The 21819-nt window shown below is 33.8% G+C and overlaps 1 protein-coding gene across 9 annotated transcripts in view; it reads right to left on the minus strand.

Annotated features, from left to right (window-relative positions):
* Positions 1 to 21819, minus strand: part of CASK (calcium/calmodulin dependent serine protein kinase) — a 365515-nt gene that overhangs the window by 81115 nt on the left and 262581 nt on the right. For 6 of the 9 annotated variants that reach the window (XM_016156554.2, XM_036226931.1, XM_016156547.2 and 3 more), the window contains exons 10-12: positions 17050 to 17149; positions 13565 to 13582; positions 5724 to 5845 (exon numbers count right to left, since the gene is read on the minus strand). In XM_016156554.2, the coding sequence (XP_016012040.1) occupies positions 5724 to 5845; positions 13565 to 13582; positions 17050 to 17149 (240 nt within the window). The remainder of the gene's footprint in view (positions 1 to 5723; positions 5846 to 13564; positions 13583 to 17049; positions 17150 to 21819) is intronic. The other 3 variants (XM_016156558.2, XM_016156551.2, XM_016156553.2) reach the window with 1 other exon arrangement.

Raw genomic sequence — 21819 nt, forward strand, 5'->3', positions numbered from 1 at the left:
AAAATATTCAGGACATATGCTATTTATTGCTCTCTTTACTTCAGGAATTTTATTTCATGTGGTACTTTTCTATTGATACTAATACTTCAATACACTGATGGAAACAGATATGGGGGTTTTTGTTCACCAAGTTAGTAACAGTGGAATGAGAAACTCCAATACCCAAAGTGAGCAGCAGTACACTTCAAACTCCAGCCCCAGGAAGCAAGTAGCACAAGTGCTACCACCCACATTGGCCCATTAGCCAGCTGCTTTCATATTTGCTGAAGTTCACTCTTGGGATGGGACCCTGAGAAGGTACCAGTAGTTTAGCCTTTGAAGGTCCTTAGATAGGTCTTATTAGTCCAGACGTTTAACTACAAATCAACTGGACTATAAGTTCATGGGAAACATAGCTTTGGCGTTTCCTGACTGGTAATCTATTTAAACATCCAAACTTAACAGTGTATTAACTTATTTTCAGACCCCAAGTTGCTGAAAAACATCAAATTACTGCAGAAGTTCTGTTTTTTCCCTTTAGGAAACTTTCAAGTTCTAAAAATATGCTGTTCCCAAATGTGACTACTAATTTAATAACATATTAGAAAGTAAAATAGTAAATCAAGAGCTGTAGTTTTCGAGTGCTAATTCCAGGTCAGATGGAAAACTCTCTAACTCTAACTCTCCCTAAACAGTAAACAATTATAATAAAGAGGTCAGGAGTATAAAATATGGAGGATTCTAGACAACAGTTTATTTCTAATGCAATGTTTAAAAACATTCATCTATTATAAAAACTTATTTATATATTAATATAAAATTGCTAAATTAAGTAGCTACTACAGTTAATTTTTGCTTTATTAACCTGATCACTGGTAATATTTTTAGAAAACATAATTTTAGGACTTCCCACAAAAATAATCTTAATTAGGTGGGGCATCATATTTACTATGGAAACAGCAGTATGTAATAAATGCTAACAGCTGTTCAGAGGTATGACAGATGGTGGGTGAATGTTTAAAACTTAGTTGTCAGAGTTTGGCAGAGATAAATGCATCATTTAACAATGTTTTATAACACTGCTGACTTACAAAGTCAACATTTATTCTGTTTCCACAAGAAATTGAGAAGACTGAGAGTTGCCACCAAATAACATCTGCAAAATGCTTTTTAATCTAAAAAAAACTCTCGACTTTTCAGTCCATCAAAAAAGCATCCATCATCTGACTATCCAGTGTATCACATATAAGTTCCAACCCAAAACTGATTCAAAACATCATTAAAAGACACAACTACACTTAAACAGCAATTCCCAAGAAAGTCTAGTTAAGGAACAGGGTAATACTTCATTATTTTATATTTGATTTGTGTAATTTGCACTCATGCCTGAAGAATCACTTCAGGGCAAAATGAGTTTTCCATGCTGTACTGGGCTGAATACTGTTCCCTAAAAATTCATGTATACTTGGAACCTCAGAATGTGACCTTATTTGGAAATAGAGTCTTTGCAGATGTGATTAGATGATGTCCTATTGGATTAGGATGGGCCCTAAATCCAATGACTGGTGCCCTTTTAAGAAGGCCATGTGTAGACACAGAGTCACACATAAAGAGAACTCCATGTGAAGATGGAGGCAGAGAATGGGGTGATGTATTTATAAGCAAGAAATGCCAAGGATTACAGACAACTACCAGAAGCTGGAAAAGGCAAGGACAGATTCTTCCCTGGAGACTTTGGAGGGAGCATGGCCCCGCTGACACCTCGATTTAGGACTTCTGGCCTCTAGAACTGTGAGAATAATTTTTGTTATTTTAAGCCACCCAGTTTGTGGTGTTTTGTTACGACAGCTCTAACAAACTAACAGACATGCCAAACTGTATTGTACTAAAATTGATCTCTACATTTCATATAGAGACCATCTCTGAACCAGTACTTTTAATTTCTGAAAGTAGATGTACTGGAATAAGCTGAGCCAAGTATAGCTCTGCCTTGAGCCTCTTTTGTTTCTTCCCACAAAACAAGGAGCAGCTGCGTATGCCAGGTAGAACTGGTTGGATAGCACATATTTAAAGATTCTGAATCTATTTCTAACTATAGATTAAACTAGATATATTTTACTAGAATTCATATCAAAAAGCATTTCCTCCCTCAGTGGAACCACTGTATTTTCCTTTTGTTTTACTGTAAATTCTTTCAACCTGACAGATGTTTTGTTTCCTCCAAATGCTAATAATGTTTCTTTGAATTTGGAACTTCTTACTGTTTTAAAGGCGTGACTAGAAAAAATAAAGTACTTGATGATCTTTAGTTTTCTGTAGGAACTTAATCCTATTTCTTTTTGTCAGCTTAAAAATTATGGCCTCAAACGTAGCTATTTAGAGTGTTACTAAATTAACAGGAATTATTTAAATATAATAAAATATTTCACAAAATGGCTCAGTGGTATTAAGTAACAATAAATCTATGGTCCACAAAACTGACAGTAGGTGTCACTACTTAGAATCCTTAAAAAAGGTATCGATGTTGATTCTGTAAAACAAAACAACCCAAATCCAAGCTCAGGATATAGAACATTAAAAATGGTCAAAGTTTGAAAAGCTTCTTCTCAAGAATTGGTTATGCCATGTTCCTTTATTTTGCATACCATTGAAAAAATTTTTAATGATTAGTTAGATCTGTCTATGTGGCAGCCACTTGAATACTTCATTGATTACATTATTGAAATGTAGCCTGTTGGCTCTGAAACGAGATTAATGAACCGTATTTATGGACTGTAGATCATGAAGGTATATTCTAATGATGGCTTATGTCATTCATGATTAAGCTTTCATTGAAGGATAGCTCAATTTGGATCTTTAGAACCAAATGCATCCTGATACTGCCCAGGGAAAGCCTTATAGTCAGTAATTTCAGGAGGGGACTGGGATTCATGTGTAGCATTTAGCACTTGTCTGTCAAATTCTGCAGACATGGTGTCTTTTTATTGGGCACAGCTTGTTCTCAGGCCATCAGTTCCTTTCCAAATCAATATGCACTGACAGGGCAGATGCTGAATCCGCAGATACATCTTTAAGTTTATAATTCATAAATATCCAAAAGAACTTCAAGCATGTTTTTCCTCACTAAAATATGAGTCTTTTTTGAAGATGTAACAATGTCTACCCAAGAATGAAGCAGTTATTCAAAATAGGTGTTTTCAGTGAGGTCTGAGAAGTTTAGCATTGGGCAATAACTGGTGCCTGGCTCAGCTCCATTCTTTGTCTGACCATCTACCCCCCCCTTGTAAAATCTTTAGTCTCAAGCTTGGTGTGCTCAGATACTTTGTTACATTAGTAAGAAATACAACTGCAAAGACCAATTTGGGCTTCCCTGGGCCTTTAAATGATGAAAAGGCCTTATCTAAAGAAGGTCAGTAAATCTTAGCAAAGACTTAACCACTTATTACACTGAAATAAACCCAATCTCCATGCTCTGCTGCAGCTTCTTAAATATATCCCAGAGACTAATTCTAGTAAAGGGTATACTTTCTATGAGAAATTCACAATTGTGAAAACTTTCTAAATCATATGAAGCAGTGATAGAGAAAAATAGATATTAAAATAGCCAATGAATAGAGGTCGAACTTTAATTCAAATAACACATAACAAGAATGACAACCATGATGGTGATGATGATGATGATAGAGGAAGAGAAGGAGAAAGAGGAGGGAGAACGCTAGGAGCTATCCACAAAATAGGATGAATTCTGAGGGTTTTTGGTGCCCAAGGAAAGTAACAGTTATTTGAAGTAAACTTAATCTGAAATGTCCTCAAATTACTTGAGATAAATTACACTAAAGAGAAGAGCCATTTTCTCATTTTCCTGAGCACATTTTAGCTTTATTGAGGTATAATTGACAAACACAATTGTTAACATATTTAAAGAATATATGATTTGTTAAATGTAAACATTGTGATAGGATTCTCATAATCAAGTTAATTAACACATCCATCGCCTCACATATTTATCTCTCTTTTTTTTGGTGAGAACACTTAACTTCTACTCTATTAGCAAATTTCAATTATAAAATACAGCATTATCAACTAGAGTCTATGTTATACATTAGATCCTCAGACCTTATTCATCTTATAACTTAAAGTCTGAACCCTTGTACCAACCTCTCTCCATTTCCCCCACCTTCCCAGCCAGGGACAAACATCATTCTACTCTATTTTCATAAGTTCAAATTTTTTTGGGGGGGTTTCACATATAAGTGATACTATGCAGTATTTGTCTTTCTCCGTCTGGCTTATTTCACTTTGCACATTTTAAAACTATGTTTTCCTGCTTTCTTGGAGCTAGGTAGGCATGTAACTAGTACTTGCCAATGGAATACGGGAAAAAGTGACATAGCCCCCATTTCCAACCCTGACCCTGCGAAATTTTCCATTTTCTTGCATCTGCTGGCTGTGTGTAAAGAATGCAGCAGAAGATTCCAAAGTCCTGGTGGATGGGAGAACCACACAATAGAAAGCCTGGATTCATGAATGACTATATGGAAGAGACCCCCTTCATCTACCTGCATTAGACTGTGATGTGAGCAAGAAATAAAATATAAAGAAGCCGAATTAATTAATTTTTTTATGATTAATATGGTTTAACTAAATTTATGGAAAGAAGCAACTGTTAGATACCTATGACTGTACTTAGTGTGAAGTTGATACATAATGCAACATTCTTAGCTTAGCTTTTCCCTAACTAGTCCTCATCAATTTGAGAGGGTTGTGAATAGAAGTTCTGTGCCTCAATTAGTTTGAGAAATGCTCTTAAAGTCAATCAGGTTTCTTTGCTATAGGGCATCTCAGAGGTGTTAATATACTAACATCCATGGTAAATCTGTACAAAAGGAATAAAGAAAGTAGCATTTCCCAAACTTATTTAGTTGATAAATAATTTAACTAATAAATTTAAGATCTACTCCCCATTCCCAACCCTACCATGGCAACACCCACCACTATCTCCCAGAGCAATGTTCTGTAGAACACATTCTGGGAAGTTTTGCTTTAGTTTGATTTGTATCATATGTTGGATTGATCAGAGTTGGCACCAAAAGTTCTAGGCATCCCAAAGCAAATATCATTCTCTTATTAAGGGAAAGTTTTTCTTGTATAAAGACTAATATGCACTAAGAAAGTTTCCACTGCTTAAGTGAACCAAGTTCTGTAAGAAAGGCATTTTACTAAAATGTGACTGAAATAAAGGCAGATGTGAACTGTTATCTTCTGATTTTTTTGTATCTCAATCTGCTGTCAATGGAGCCTGTCATATTTAATGATGGAGTATATTCTTCTGTTTTAAGAAGACACTGAGTCTATGAAAACTGGCAATATTAAATATGAAATGTGAATATAGTCCATTGCATAATATCGTATTTGCTTTTGTTTGTCCTATAACTCATGCTTAAGGTGCAGTGTTTTAAAACAATGTTTAAAACAAAAAATAATCACAGCTAAGATCAATGGATTCTTCTACTAGAAATACACACATGTAATTTTTCTCACTGTGACTTGTCAGGCTATATTGCATTCATGCTATATATTAAGATATTACCTTATTTCAATTATGAATCTGTGACTATTTCCCACATTTCCCATAGACTTAAGACAACTGAAAAAGGACTATTATGATGGACATCTGGAAATTCATGTAAAGTAAAAGGGTATGCTAAATATTAAGCTTACCAAAAAATAATAAAAAGACTTACATCTAGTAGTGTGTGAAGATGCTGATCCTGGAAAACACTGTGTAGAAAATCTAAGTCCTTTTCACTGCAGTCTGTAAGTGCGTGAATTTCTTCCAAGCTGTCTAGCACCTGTGAGACTGCTCCTAAGGGGAACAGAAAAGAAATAGCCAGTACAGAAAGTCAATGTCAAACTAACCATGCAAGATTTGTAACCTAAATCTTGTACTTCATAACAATGAACTAACAAATAGAACTTCAAAGGTTAGTGTCTTTAGTGAAGGATACACTTAAATGAGTTTCATATCACTTTAAGGATAGAGTATTTTCAGTGAGTTTATATTCTTAATAATGTATTGTGTGCTTCTCATTTTTCAAAGTAAAATGAAGCTTGTCTTATGTGAATTAAGGCAATTCATACACTCTAATTGAGTTAGCAGATCTGGGTGCGGCAAGTTATACATCAGAAGAATGTGCATTCCATGACCCCAGAATGTTTTGAAATATTACAGAAATAACACAGGTGAACCTTTTATACAGATGCATTACTTTAAGAACTGAAGGTAGAGCCAGCTGTAGATCTGAGGGACAAACCTTCAACTATGAGCTCTTGTGGTGTAAAATAGCCTTCTTAGGATTTTAAAGGCTCAAACTTAAGCTAACAAATATCCCGGTCTCTTTTTTTTCTCCTTCCTTAACATACAAAGTCAAGAGAACCAAGTTGTTCTCAGTCTATTGGGCCCTTTTTATTCAGAAGACAAAGACAAATGGTAAGTATACTTGACTGACACTTCCAAATACCATATCAAATATTAGGGAAAATCATTTTTGCAGAGCAAAGCAAATGGTAGTGTTGTGACTTTCTTTAAATTTCCTTTTATAACCAGGAATCCTGAGAGGTATCAGCAGGGAAAGACGCATATCGAGTAGTAAGAAAGTCACTGATACAGCCTTAAAGAAAGGATTAGCCTATTTTGCTCTGAAGACAACATGTACATACATACTCCAAGAAAGAAAAGAACCCAGAGACGAAGCTTCAGAATATTAGTATACACGATGTTAGAGAAATTCTAACAATAGTGCCTCATTGCACATGTAAGTCTTGAATCAGTAGTTTTCAACCAGCAGCAATTTTGCCCTCTGGGGGACATTTGACAACAGCCAGTGACATTTTTGGCTGTCACAACAATGGTACTGGTGTGGGGGAGGAATGGGTTGTGCTACTGTCATCTAGTTAGTAGAGGCCCGGGATGCTATTAAACATCCTACAATGCCCAGGACAGCACCCTCCCACCCCAAGAAAGAATTATGCAGACTAAAATACCAATAGTGCCGATGTTGAAAAACTCTGCTTTAGATAAAGATAAAAATCTTAACTTTTTCTGGTCTGGAACTCTATGCTGTTTCCAATTACTTCTGCTTTTGGACCTTATCCATTTGCATGCACTTACTGGTGAGAATATAAACAAGTACCACTTTTCCAGACGCAATCTGGTAACATATATCAAAGCACCCTAAAGATGCTCATGTACTTTGATTTAGTAATTCCACTTACAAAAAACTACCTTAAGGAAAAAATGAAATGTAGAAAAAATTTAAAAGATATTTATCACATAAAATAAAAAATATCTAATAAAGACAATATAAATTATAAACATCCATATGGAGTATATAGCCAAATGAAAATTGCTTTTGAAGAATTTTAAAGACATAGAAAAATCCTCATGATATAAAATTCAAGAAAGCAGAATACAAAACCATACAAACTTTATATTCTCAATTTTCACTGCAAAAAACATATATACACAAACTCAGGAAAAAACCCAGAATGAAACATACCAAAAGGATAACAGTAGTTACCTTTATTTTCCTATTTATACTCAACTCTGTTCTTGTCCATATGTTCCAAGTTTTCTACACTAGAAAAAAAGTTGCTATATACACAACTGTTTTTTGTAGTATTATTTAATTATGTTAAAGATTTGGGGCTTAAGCCACAAATCAAGTAATTATCCATGTAGAAATAACTGTGGTTAATTTACAAAACTGACTTATTTTGAGACAACTGTAGATTTACATGTAGGTGTCAGAAATAATAGAGAGATCGCATGTACACTTCACTCAGTTTCCCCCAATGGTAGCATTTTGTGCAAACTGTCATACAACACCACAACTGGGATACTGACATACAAGTTAAGCTACAGAATATTTCCATCACAAGGATCCTTCCTGTTGCCTCTTTATAGCCACATTCATTTCTCTCCTATGCTAACCTCTCCAAACTCTTAACAACTGCTAATCTGGTATCTATTTCTAAAATTTTGTCATTTCAAGGATGTTATATAAGTGAAACTATACAGTATATAATCTTTTGAGACTGGCTTTTTTGACCCAGCATAATCTCTGGAGATTCATCCAGGTTGTTGCATGTATCAACAGTTCAATCCTTTTTAATGTTGGGTAGTATTCAAAGCCATGGATGTATCACAGTTTGACCATTCGTTGTTGATGGGACTGTGGATACTTCTTAATTTTGAAATATTACTCCTACCAGGCTATTGGTATTCTTTCATTGAAAACATTAAGTCGATATTAAGTGGGATCAAAAAAGGTACAAGGCAGAAATCAATTCATATTTTCCCTGCTATTCCTGAAAAGATATTAACCTAATCTACTTTCTTCTACCTGCTCTTCTCAGGACTTTTGCTTTGTTCTGTGTAGGAAAAACCATAGAAATTAGTTTAAAGCCAGCTCGTTTATCATCCCTTATTTAAAGCCTTGGAAATCAAGAGACAATATGAAGAAATTAGTCCCAAGTGTCCCATTGAACCCCTGACACCCAGCACATCATCAAGAGTAAAATTTAATGGTACCAGGTTTATAAAATTACTAAAGCCAGTTCCAGTTCTAAACTTCTGTATTTATGAAATCACAAGAACAAAAATACTAGTGAAAAAATTCTTTTGTATATTAAAAAAATTCAACAGGTACCAAAAAATCTAGTTAACATTGTCGCTCAGTTATCTTAGTGAAATCTGATCTAGTTTTTATTGTTTTTTTTTTAGCATCAATGCTAGTATAAAATCCAGTTAGCAATTTATTAATACTATAAGATTAAAATAAAACAATCTTGTATTTATCAAACACTAAGATGGCAAGTGTAACTGCTGGGAAGCAATTTGGGCTGTACCAGACCAGAGATGTATCATTTGTTGGTCTGTGATCTCCCAAAGCTCTGTGAAATTCCTGTTCCATCAACACACTACATGTGCACTTGTTCATTCTTCTTTTCTGTGCTGTGAGTTCCTTAAGGTAGATCTGTATTTGCTTCATTTTATAATATCCACAAAGTATGCATTGAATTAATTCAGTACTAAAGAAACATCATAATAACAGCAGCTTCCAATTCTTAAGTGTTTAATACATGCCAGCCACATCCTCAGAACAATGCAGTAAGGTAGATATATATCACCTGACCTTTCTAGATAAGGAACGGAAGTTCAGAGAGGCCAAGGAAGGTCATAGGTAGAGGTGGTGGAGCCAGGACTCAACTCTGTTGTGTCTGGCTCTGAAATCTATGCTGTACCTGACTTACTACACCAGGAAACATAGTGGGAACCTTCAACAATAAGTTATGTATGGTTTATGCATGGGTATGGAGGTTAAAAAAAGAACTTGAACCCTATTGGGCCAGACAATAACCAAAACCTTTATGGAATGTTCCGGTTTTTTTTTTTTTTTGCCAGATTCTAGGTAGGAGCTTCAGAGCAAAAAAGGTAATGATCTCTGGCCTTGAGGAAGGGACTCTCAGGCTGCTGCGTGAAGTAGTCGCCCTATGTTATACCCTGAAATAAATAATATAGATGAGGTAAAAAAAAAAGTAAAACAGAAATAGGTTTCCTAGTGGGGAGAACTTCGGAGAAGAGATGGATGAGCAGGAATTCAACACCTCCACTTAGGGTCTAATCTGCTTGTATGGCTCCAGTGGATGCTTTGCTGGAAAGCCCAAAGGCATCTGTTTTAGTGGGCAACACCCACCAGGTCAGCAGATCTATTTAACCTCCTTTAATCTGTTACTTTTTCTGAACTGATTTATAGTCTTATCTTGCACCTTAATACGATTAACTCATGAATGGAAGCATTTCCATAGCTGTATTCAAGTTGCCTATTGTAAACTCTGAAATGTGCCCTTAATTTTAAGTTTCTGTAATTAGGTAGGAAAATTAGTTTTTAATCCATTTTTCCTTCGTCGTTTCAAATTGAATAAACACATATTTTTCGTTTAACCTCAAAATCTTTCTTCACTCTTGATCATTTTAACACCTTCCATTGATACCTCGTCTAGTTTCATTATTTTTCTTTGAGCATGACCAGCAGAACTACAGAACACATTCTTAGTCTGACAGATATATGTAATTATTATCTGTAGTTCAATACCGAGCCCACCTCAAAGTATCATAATTTTTCCAATTCATTATAAAATATGAATTAACAAAAACATTTATGGGGCTTTTCTATTGCTATTTGTTTTAAACACTGAGGCAGTAAAAATAATATGACATAACATGCATACACAGACTCTTAAGGTGCTACTAGTATTTATTTTGTTGATCACTACTATCATATCTGAAAGATCACTTATCTCAAAAACTGAAAATGATGTTTTTAAATTTTTTTATAAGACCACTGTATAAACTTGTAACTACCTTGACAAAAATCAATACATAAATAGTATGAGTTCACCTCAGAGGGCAATTTATTTAATGGCAGGACTATAGGCATCCTATTCATGTTTGTATTCCAGGCTGTGCTTTAAGAGTGTTTTGTACAAAAAGACACAATAAAACGTGTTCAATTAAAATGATTTTCCCTGAGCAGATGCTGAAGAATTAAAAATAAAGTATTATTATGAAATCACAGAAAACAGTTAATTTTATGGCAGTTTCCCTAAAGTCATAATGAAAATTATTTTAATACTTCTATTTATATAACAGTTTATAATTTCCAAAGTGCTTCTACATTGATTGCCTTACATGATTTTACAATAATCTCATAGTAAGTATTTTTATATTTGAAAAATCAGAGGCTCAGCAGGGTTAAATTAACCTGGGGCCATAGCACTGAGAAGAATAGTGAGTCCTAGAATCCAGGTCTCTAACAATCCACTATAGACTGGTGCCTCCACAAACTATGTTTCATCCTCAGCAACATACCTGAAAAATTTGCATTTGGTAATAAGATGATATCCAATTTCTATTCTCTCATTAATCTCAATTTTATTTACCATATAAGGTTTATTTTCTTAAGCTTCAGTCTAAACTTCCACAATGATAAATCTATTAGAAAGTAATCAAACCCTGCCTTCGGAATAGTATTTTACTTTAATTTTTGCATAATTCATTTGGTAATCAAGTTTATATCTAAAAATTAGGTTGATAATCATACATTTTAACTTTGAATGTTTCTGCTTTTTCTAAGAATCTCACTGATAGAAACAAGTCTTTCGAAAGTTTTCTGCTACTATTATGAAATAATCAAAAAAGCATAAATATGTCAACTGTTTTAAAACTGTTTCCTGAGTCTATTTCTTTAAAGAGGAACATGCTTTTAGGGTCAATGACAACTTTGAGTCTAGAAGACTTTCATTACAGGAGTGGAAAAAAAATCTCATTAAAAAGTTGACTGAGTGAAAACAAATTGAAAGAAGGAAAGAATAATAAATAGTAGAATGTTTAAACTAAAAAAGTTCTTAATGTCAAAGTAGGCTGTCTGTCTTAAAACTATTTCCTTTTATGTTTTACTATGAAAAAATTCAAGTGTATACAGCTGAAAGAATTGTACTTACCATCTAGCTTCTAAAATTGTTAATAGTTTGCAATATTCGCAACATCAGTCATTTCACCTTTAAACACTTTAAGCATGGATTTTGATAGTTCTTTCTCTCTTAGGTACATTTACATTAAAGTGAAATATACAAATATTAAGTTTACCATTCAATGAGTTTCAATAAATATATACAATGCACATATCTGATAACTGCATATACCCATATATGTACTTATTTCAGTAACAAAGATTTCTATGTGTGTATTTACACAATTATACATATAGCTATAAAAGCTAGTGTATCACTGAGTAAATTCAGCATCTTAATCTAGTCTAGCTTCTGAAGAGTTATCAGTAACTTCTCTTTGCTGTCATATTAGCAACCCCATTTATACAACATTGAATCACTATACACACATTCATATCACATACTCAATCAAAACCCCCTCCTTACAAGCACAACAGTGTTTTATAAAATCTACTTATAAGGTATAATTCATTAAGTTATAATTTCCCAATGTAAGTGTACATTTTCATCACTCCAAAAAGTTTCCTCTTGTCCCTTTATAGCCAATCTCTTCCCTTGACCCCTACCCTCTGCAGTTGGGCCTTCACATGAGATCTCAGCTCTGGACAACAGCCTGACTATAATTTCATGAGACCTTGAGTCAGAGGCACTCAGTGAAGCCATGCCTAGATTCCTGACCCATAGAAACTGTGAGATGATAAATGCTGCTTTGTGGTTATTCATTACATAGCAACAGGTAACTAATATACTGTGACATTTTTATACAGGCCTGTGTCACTTAACTATGTTTTGGTCAATGACAGACCACATATACAATGGTGGTCCCACAAGATTATAATGGAGTTGAAAAATTCCTATTGCTTAGTAATGTCATAGCTGTTGTAATGTCATAGTGCAACACATTACTCATTTGTTTGTGGTGATGCTGGTGTGAACAAATCCACTGCACTAACAATCACATAAAAGTAGAGCACATACAATTACACTAGTAGGCTATACCACTTAGGTTTGGGTAAGTGCACTCTACTAATGTTCACACAATGATGAAATTGCTTAATGACACATTTCTCAGATCATATCTCCATTGTTACGCAGTGCATGACTGTAATGAAGGCAACGAAATATGACAATGAATTCAATTGTTAGCTTCCAGATTTTCTAATTTATCTTTGTCTCATATACTTTTCCTCCAATAAGCACAATGTTAAGGTAATTGAAATTTTTATTGAGATAATTAAAGATTCATATGTAGTTGTAAGAAATAATACAGAGATCCCTTATATATTTTGCTCAGTTTCTCCACTGGTAACATTTTACAAAACTATGGTATAATATCAAAACCAGAATACTGACATTGATACAATCCACCCATATTATTCAGATTGCCTAAATTTTACTTGTATTCATTTTTGTGTGCATGTATGTATATGTAATTTCTTACATACTTTTTATTTTACATACTCAAATTACATCCCTTTGTAGTATAAATCTAGCCATTACATTATTCTTTATCAATGTTCTTTCTGATGGTAAAAGTTAAGAGAAATAAATTCAGGAGTTTATTTCATAGCTCTATATCAATAAACTGAAAATAGTCATTAACAGAGAGCAATAAAAACTGCTTATAGATCATGTAATTATCAAAGGAAAAATTCACTTACCCTGATAATTTTCTTGAAAGCAAACTATAAAATAAAATGTTACCCTTTCCCCAGAATTAATGTATTTGTGCTTGAAATTAAGATGTGAAATAATATTAAGTACAGTTAAAATTTTAACACTGCCTCTTTTCCTCATGAAAGAAGTGAGAAGTTAATATTATTTGTATAACAATGCCCCAGGAAATCAATATATCCAAGCACTTATTTTATGATCAGGCAGTGTTAAAATTCATAATTAAACATCTAAATACAAACAGCCAAGGAAAAAGTCAAGCTGACTATGAACCATGCAAAGCCAAACACTTTTGCATTAAAAATTAAACCTTAGAGGAAAACAAAGGGATACCTACTTTCTGCTGCTAGAAGTCCTAGGAGGAAGGCAGCATATGGACAAACAACAAACAGTACGATTTTAGAGCAAGCAGGTTATCAAGCCACAGTTGGGCCCAGTAGATGAGCCGCAAAAAGCAGGGTCCTTCAGCTGAGCCCAAAGTGAGCCCCTCTGTTCCATAAGCACATTTACTGGGATTGTTTAGGATTTCAGTCAATAAAACACTGGGTTCTGATTCTAACTTCTTTGATTTGAAATGTGAAAACAGAATATTTTCACTTTGATTAAATAACAAAGCTAAAATATACTGTTTATCATAAGATTAAACTCAGCAAATTATAGTGAATATATATATAGTAATTTCAATAATTGAAATAGAGAAAAATCTCATGTAAAAATTGTTTTAGAATGTAAACAGCATACCTAAACATGTTAGATTCTTCTTTAGATGACAAATTGGGAAACTGATTTGTTTTAAATTTATTTTCAAATTGTAATTTTAAATAGAATTTTGAGGGGACCAAAATAGAATTGTCAGCTTTTAATTTTGTCAAACAAGATCATTAAACAAATCTAACTACCAACCATTTATTGTCATTTCATAGAAAAGACTAGAAAAGGCATTTTGTAGAAAAGACTAGAAAAGGCATTTTGTAAAGATGAAAAATAGACAGTCCATCTCAAGAAAGGGTAGTTGGTGACCTTATACTCTTCTCTCTCTCTAACCCCTTCTTCTGCACCTCCACCCCCATTCTACAAATACATGCTTTATGATCATATTTCTCTTTTTGCCATGGGCTTGGAAGAACTTTCAGGTAATGATGAAAAGTGTTTTGTGTTTTGTACTGTAAAACAAACCCATGCAAATTTAAACATAAAGACAGTGGAAAGGATAATGTTGAGAACTTAAAATAAATGATGCAGAATTTAAAGATTAGAATTAAACAGAATAATTTAGATTTGAAAATTAATAAAAATATTAAGAAATAAAGAAATGAAAAATAAAAAATAATAAAAAATATAGGTGTGTTAATTTATGAAATTATGTCAATCCAGATGAACTATATAATAGGCTTTCTTCAACCAACCATACAACCATTACTGTTGGTTGCAGAAAAGGAAGTTGCTGGCAGATAGCTATTTGATAAAGAATGCTACTAAAATTGTATGCCTCCCTTTAAACAGCTTAGTTTTAAAAATTAATTTTAGGAACATATAAATAATTTCTGATAGCCACGTGAAAGAAAAAATCATAAAATTTCCTTCATATTTTTCTTTCGTTTTGACTCCTGAGTATACAATAATTTCCTCTTAGGGTAGGTGATCAGACATGATAATTCTTCTATCTTTTATTCATAGCAGATAGACAGTGCTATCTAAAAATATTTTGAAGACAGACATTTAGCACATCAAATGAAGATATAGGCTGCATACAAGATTATTAAGATCTAGAAATTTTAAAAAAGACAAAAAAAAGAAATAGGGTGTGACTGCAGGAAAAGAAAGATGAAATGTGAAATTGTGAACAATTAATTTGAGGGCTTGCAGGCTACCTGCAAGACAGTGTAATAAATTTATTTTTTCATTTAAAAAGCAAGTAGTGTTATCTGAAACTATTTCAACCATATCATTTATAGATTGTACTGAGAAACAAAAAATTGGGCTACAAAATATATTTAATAGAAAATAGACATGACTATAACTATAGACAATTCCTTTCCCTGAAAGAAAAACCCAACTTTTCACAGAAAGGAACACTCACGAGCTCATTAAACTCTTACTAGGCAGAGGTACATATTAAAGGGCAACATTAAAGATCAGGTCTATGAAACTATTGCAGGGACCATCCATACTGGTCTGTAGGCCCATTTCTAAAGGTTAAAATAGTATTAGAGATTTTGATCTAAAGTCTTGAAATATATTCCAAGTATGTGACTATATCACGTAATCACAGCACAACATAAAACCATTATTGGATCCAGTCCCGCTAGATAGGGTCAACTGTAATCTGACTATGAGGAGAGACGAAAGAGGTGCCGAGCTAACAAACAACCACAAGAAGCCACAGGTGAAAGGAACAACAACAACAACAAACGGAAAAAAAAGACAAGAAACAATAGGGAACACTAGGGAACATATCTATAAACACAACTATGGCCTTGTCTTTCATGTAGTAAGGGCTCTGGGCAATTATCAAATCAGAACAAAAGGAAACCAGCAAAGCCTTCTCCTCAGAGTCTCTTCTCTTAAGATTCCCATTTTTGAATGTTTTTGGAAATCACCTTCACTCAAAAGAGGAAGATTCACATCCCAATTAGTAATGGTCAAAATCAGGAACTGTATAGCTGCTGGAATGGAAAATCTGATCCTGTCATCTTGCACAAGGTGTAAGCACATACCAATTGGTAAGAAATGCTCTTCCTATATATGCGCATGTACGTATTTGCATTTGAGCCTGTATGTGCACATATACATATAAACAGCAGGAAGAAGCATAAATACTGATAAATGCTCATGGTTCCAACAGGAAAGAATATTAGCATATCCCTACTTTCTATATTCCTAATTGTGAAGGACAAAGAACTCATGCTTTAGAATGGGCCTTAGGCCTTGATGCCAATGGTAATATATAAACATTGAATGAGCTAGTCTAAGAGTACAAGAATCAAATCAACAGCACCAAGTCGACCATATGACGAATGAGAGACTCTAAAGAAAAAAGAAAAATCGAGGGCAGGGGACATGTGATGCAGGGGTTAAATTAATAAAGAAATACATAAATAAAATAAAACTTAAACATATATACATGCATCTCTATATACATATATATGGATCCTGTGGATTTTTAGTGAATGATATTTGGGAATACTTTGCTAGTTAAGATGAAAATATGGGCATTTTATAATATAATTTTGTGAACACTGGTGAGTTTTTTCAGGAATACCTCTAAACATTTAATCAATATAGATAACTGTTCTATGTTTTCTCCCTTGAATTCTTGTGTACATGTGTTATAGACTTTAAAAAAAGAGAACTTGTAAATAATTTCAAGAGAGAATTCACAAGACAGCTTTACATGGAAAGATTCAATTAAAAGCAGTGCTGCCCCAATGTCTGCTCTGCTACAGTCGACATGGAGAAACTCTTACATCAGAACTTTTTGTTGGGATAGAAGGTAATCAGAGTGATCCAAAAAGGTTGACTACAAAGTTGGATTGGATGAAGTGCAACATTAGGCCTGGAGTGGGAAAAAGGGAAGACATATTTCTGAGGTAAAAAGGAAAAAGTGAAATGTTGGTTTTAGAGTAGTAGGCAAGAGAAACTTTGCTATTATGATTAAAAGGAACCGGGTACGTGTGGACAGGATTTGGTTGCTGACAAAATTCCTTGGCATCCCTTGGAGGATCTGACTAGATTCACAGAGAAAGGTTTATTCAAAATGGAAGAGAAAGGATGTAGACTCCAAATGATTCACACTGGTGAATGAATGAATGACCTAGTTACCTGAGGAGGTAGGGTCTTCAGAAAAGTCTGGCAACTCTTCAGGGGGATCCCCATAGAATGAGTTGAATTTGTGACTTGACACAGCTGCTAGTACTGCACCCTAAAACAAAGAGATAAAAATATTATACATTAAAACAAATGCATGAATATAAAAAGTTAACAAATGGTTATTTAAGGATTGATTATTCAGAAAGTCAAATATATAGGAGATGACAGCTAGAAAAAAGGTAGCTTTTAAATAATTTTGGATTCCTTTAAATCGATCACATATGCATATAACAGAATAACAATGTTGGAGATGCAAAAGTATATGAAACCATTTACATCTTGAACTCAAGCAAGTACCACACAATGGAATATTCTGTGGTCTCTATAAAATGATGCTGCAGAAGGATGAAATACAAAGATGCTTGTGATGAATTACACAAAAAAGGTTTTAAAACAATCTATAGTATGATCTCATTTAGAAAAAAGACAACATATATCAAACTGTTATTAGTATTAATTATCTCTGGGAAGTAGAAATATGAGCCACTTTTCCTTTTTGAATCTTTTCCCCCCTTTCTTTTTGCTGTTAACAATGACTATATGTTGCTCTTGTACAGTATTTCTTGATCAGGCCACATAGCAGAATCAACTACATGTGACTCTTTTAAACCACATGCATAACCTCCCCTGATTCCTCATTGGGAATCACTGTCATATTGAGTGCATGACATCCCTTAGGACTGTTGGGTGGAAAAAGGTTGGGAATTATTGTTTCAGTGACAAAAAGAATGACAGTACCTATTTTGTAAAAGTGTTCAATTCTGTGAGTTTTAGGTATAGGCTAGAATATCCAGATGTATTCCTTGGCTCTACCACTTTTAAGCTGCATGATGCTACTTGAGTCAATCATTTAACTTCCTGAGTTTTTTTCTCCATCATAAAGTGAGAATATTAAAACAGACATTACTTACTTTATAGGTTTGTCAAAAGTCATAATGTATATGGAAGTGCTTTGTAAACTGTAAAGCATTTTGTAAATGCAAATGATTACTAACCCTACTAATATAGAGCTAGAACATGAGCATAGCCTTTTGTTGGTCTAAGTATCAATTCATGCAAGTAGTCTTTTAAGTCTAAATTTTAAATACTGAACTCAGATTTTTTTTGAAAAGACAAATCTTTTATGTGTGTAGGCCTATATAAAAACATTAATCGAAATATATTTCCACAAGATTCATTTTTAGGGGAGTCATGTTAGGGTTTCCTTCTAAAAACAGAAATTGAAAAAGACACAGACTGTAGAAAGGGAAGAGAAAAGTGGTAATACCATTCTAGGCGATGTTTTAGATTTCCAAAAGTCTAGAGTTAATACATGAGAAGTTCTCAGGCAGAATTTTATGGTCAGCTACCACGATGAAAAAATAGTACTGAATGCTGAGTTCTTCTTTCTACAGTAGAAGCTTATTTCACTTTACATATTATACATCTTCCCTAAAAGCTGGGTGGGAATGGAATTTTTATAAATCAAATCATGTGTTCGTCATACACTGAAACTAAAATTTTAGAGATGCTTTATTTTTATTTCCAAATAAAGTTAATTGAGTTTTTAAATTAAATTAACATTAGTTAATAAGATTTTATAAAGTGTCAAGTGCACAATAATACATTGTCTCTATATTTTGTATTGTGTGCTCATCACCCAAAGTTTAGTCTTCCGTCACCATGTATTTGACTCTTTTTACCCTCTTCAACCTCTCTCACCCCCCTTCTCCTATGGTATGTGTTAGTTTTATGTTTCAAGGCATATTCTAGCTACTACTGTAGCCAAAGATCTAGAAATACTTACACTACCAGGAAAGCACTATTTAAAGGAGCCCTGAGAGGTATATTCTTTTGAAACAATAGTAGAGCTCCTAATTTATTTGTTTTATAGCTAGCGGTTTTGTTATTTAGTTCTCTAAACTCAGTGACTGCATGCTGTTAGAATTTTCCACACAAAATTACTATGTAAAATAGCAAAATGGTTCTGAAACACTTTATGGATTTATAGAATTTTATTAGAGTGTGAGAGTCAACCTTAGAGATGATTCATTCTAAGAGACTCATTCTGTAGATTAGGAAATCGAGGTTCAGAGAGGCTTAGCAACCTATTAAGATTGCTGCCAACTTTGAGATAGAATCAAGGGTAGGCAGAATTGAGATTCTCTGACTACTCCTCCAAGTTTAAGAGTTTTTACTACACTAGGGGTCAACAATCATTTTCTGTAAAGGGTCAGACAATAAATATTTTAGGCTTGAAGGCAACTACTCAACTCTGTCATTGTAGTGTGAAAGCAGCCATAGACAATACATACATGAATGTTCATGCTGCGTTCCAATAAGACTTTCCATATAAAAATAGGTGGTGGGCTAGATTTGGTTTCCAGGTGGTAGTTTGCTAATCCCTGTACTATACTATTGTTATTAAGGAACTCAGATCTTATATAAGTAGCTCTTCAAACTTCCTATTTTGTTAAATTCTTGGTAAAGAAGTTTTCTATCTAATTTAGTAGGTACACTTTAGTATGCTTTGAAAGTAAAACATACCAATTTTGAATTAAGACTATTCACAAGCTGTTAAGATAACTAATACTAAGGATGCAATTTTCAAGCAAATTAATCTAGAAAAAAGGCAGATTCTAAACTCAAAGAAATCAATAAGTAATCAATTCTTAACTTAATCATAATTATAGTTCATATGTCAAACATCAAAATGGAATGCTCCCAGCTAGATGATTCTGTGTCTCATTTAAGGAAGTTAAAAAAAAGAACATGGTTAGCTCAGACTTCTGCTAAGTTAAACTAGTAAACAGACTTAAGGAGGCAAAACAAACTTATTAAGTAAGAAGCATAAGAGTTGAATACATGTATAGCTGCCTTGAAGACAACGCCAAGCAAAAAACCAATATGTGCTCCTTTTTTGGTGTCCCCTAACTTAGCTCAGAAACAAACATCTTGAAGTTTGATAGGGAGGTACATTTTAACAAGTCTAAATACAAAATACACAAGTATAACATGTAGGATAACTGGCTTTGTATGCAATTGGCAAGGTAACACATAGCTATAGTACAATATACTGGGGGGCGGCAGGGAGTCCACCACAGGGACATGTAAATATGAGTGTGACACAGAATTTGAGAGAGGGTCATCTTATTAGGATGCAGAACACTAAATTCAAAGCCTTAAACTTGGAGAGGATGAGGCTGAACAGAGATGACCAAAAAGGCTAGAAAATCATTTCAAGGTAGAAATGTTAAAGGATTTGGGTTGATTACATTTAATAATTAGGTCCTATGGGCTTTGCTGGCTTCAGCGAGGCTTTTTTATGGTCTTTGCCTGGTAGTTGGCTAGCTACCAGCTAGGGTGATGAGGGTATTGGGCCATGCATTTCCAACGAAATTTTCTCATGGTATGGCAGAGGTTCAAGAGAGGGAACAAATAAACGCCCTCAGTCTTCCTGAAACAAAAACTCAGAACTAGCATAATGTTGCCTCTGCTATATTCTATTGGTCCAAGCAAGTCACAAGGACAAGCAAGATTCAAGGATTGGGAAAACAGATTCTCTCTTTTAACGGGAAGAACTACAAAGTCACCTTGCAAAGAGACAACAACAGCCTGGACAGTGGAGAACTGTGACCATAGTACCTGTATGTATGTGTTTAAATAAGTAGCATTTATTGTTATTATTAACCTACAAAAAGAGAATTAGGTCCTAGATGATGAGACAAATTCAAGATGATCAGAGAAGTGATTAAATCAGAGCTTTCATTCTCTCTCCATATAGTCACAGCCAAAGTTATCATTTGGTATCGTCATCATAGCCTAAACAGATATGATACTCAAATGTAACTTAAACATAGGTCTAAAACCTGGAATTGCATCACATAAAGTTAGGATATATAAATAAAGGAGTCTGCACTATCTCCTTTTAATAAAATTAAAAATGAGACTTAAAGTGTAGTAGATATGGCTATATTTAAGAGCAATTGTATGGCATAGATATCTTAGGAATTCTGATGGCCTGTGAAAAAGTAGTTTATAAAGATGGTCTTTTGATGTACATAACTTTTAAAAGCAACATTGCCTAACTTAGGAAGTAATAAATTCTCCATTTCAGAATTATAAAATTAATAGACTTGCTTTTTAAAATCAATACAAGAGGATCAAAATCACTTTAATTATTATTCATTATTTAATTATTATTCATTATTTATTTAAATATTATTATTATTTATGAAACTGCTCATACCAGAATAATATTTTTTCTGTTTTTAGAATTAAAGGTGCCTTTTATGTACTAGATTTATTGCTCTGAGTAGCTGGAGCCCACACCTGCTATGCTAATCTATACATAACCTCACTAGAATGCTGGCTTTCATTAGGCTCAAAGGTCCTTGAGAAATTCTTAAGTCGGCTCTCGTTGAATTAACAGAAAGAGGAAGAATGCCAAAAGTTAGCTGTTAGAGATTCCTGGCTGACTTCTCGAAAGGTGCTGCATAGGTGTAAACATCACTCTTGGAGGTGCCAAGACTTCAGATAGCAGTGTTGTACAATAGAACTTTCTGCAATGATAGAAATGTTTATACTTGTGCTGTCCAATACAGTAGCCATCAACCACATGTGGTATTGAGCACTTGAAACATGGCTACTGCAACTGAGAAATCAAAATTCAAAATTTTATTTAATATTTACAAATTAAAATAAAAATTTAAATAGCTACATATGGTTAGTGGATAAGTACTG

This window comes from Rousettus aegyptiacus, unplaced genomic scaffold, assembly GCF_014176215.1.
Source record: "Rousettus aegyptiacus isolate mRouAeg1 unplaced genomic scaffold, mRouAeg1.p scaffold_m13_p_9, whole genome shotgun sequence".
Lineage (NCBI taxonomy): Eukaryota > Metazoa > Chordata > Mammalia > Chiroptera > Pteropodidae > Rousettus > Rousettus aegyptiacus.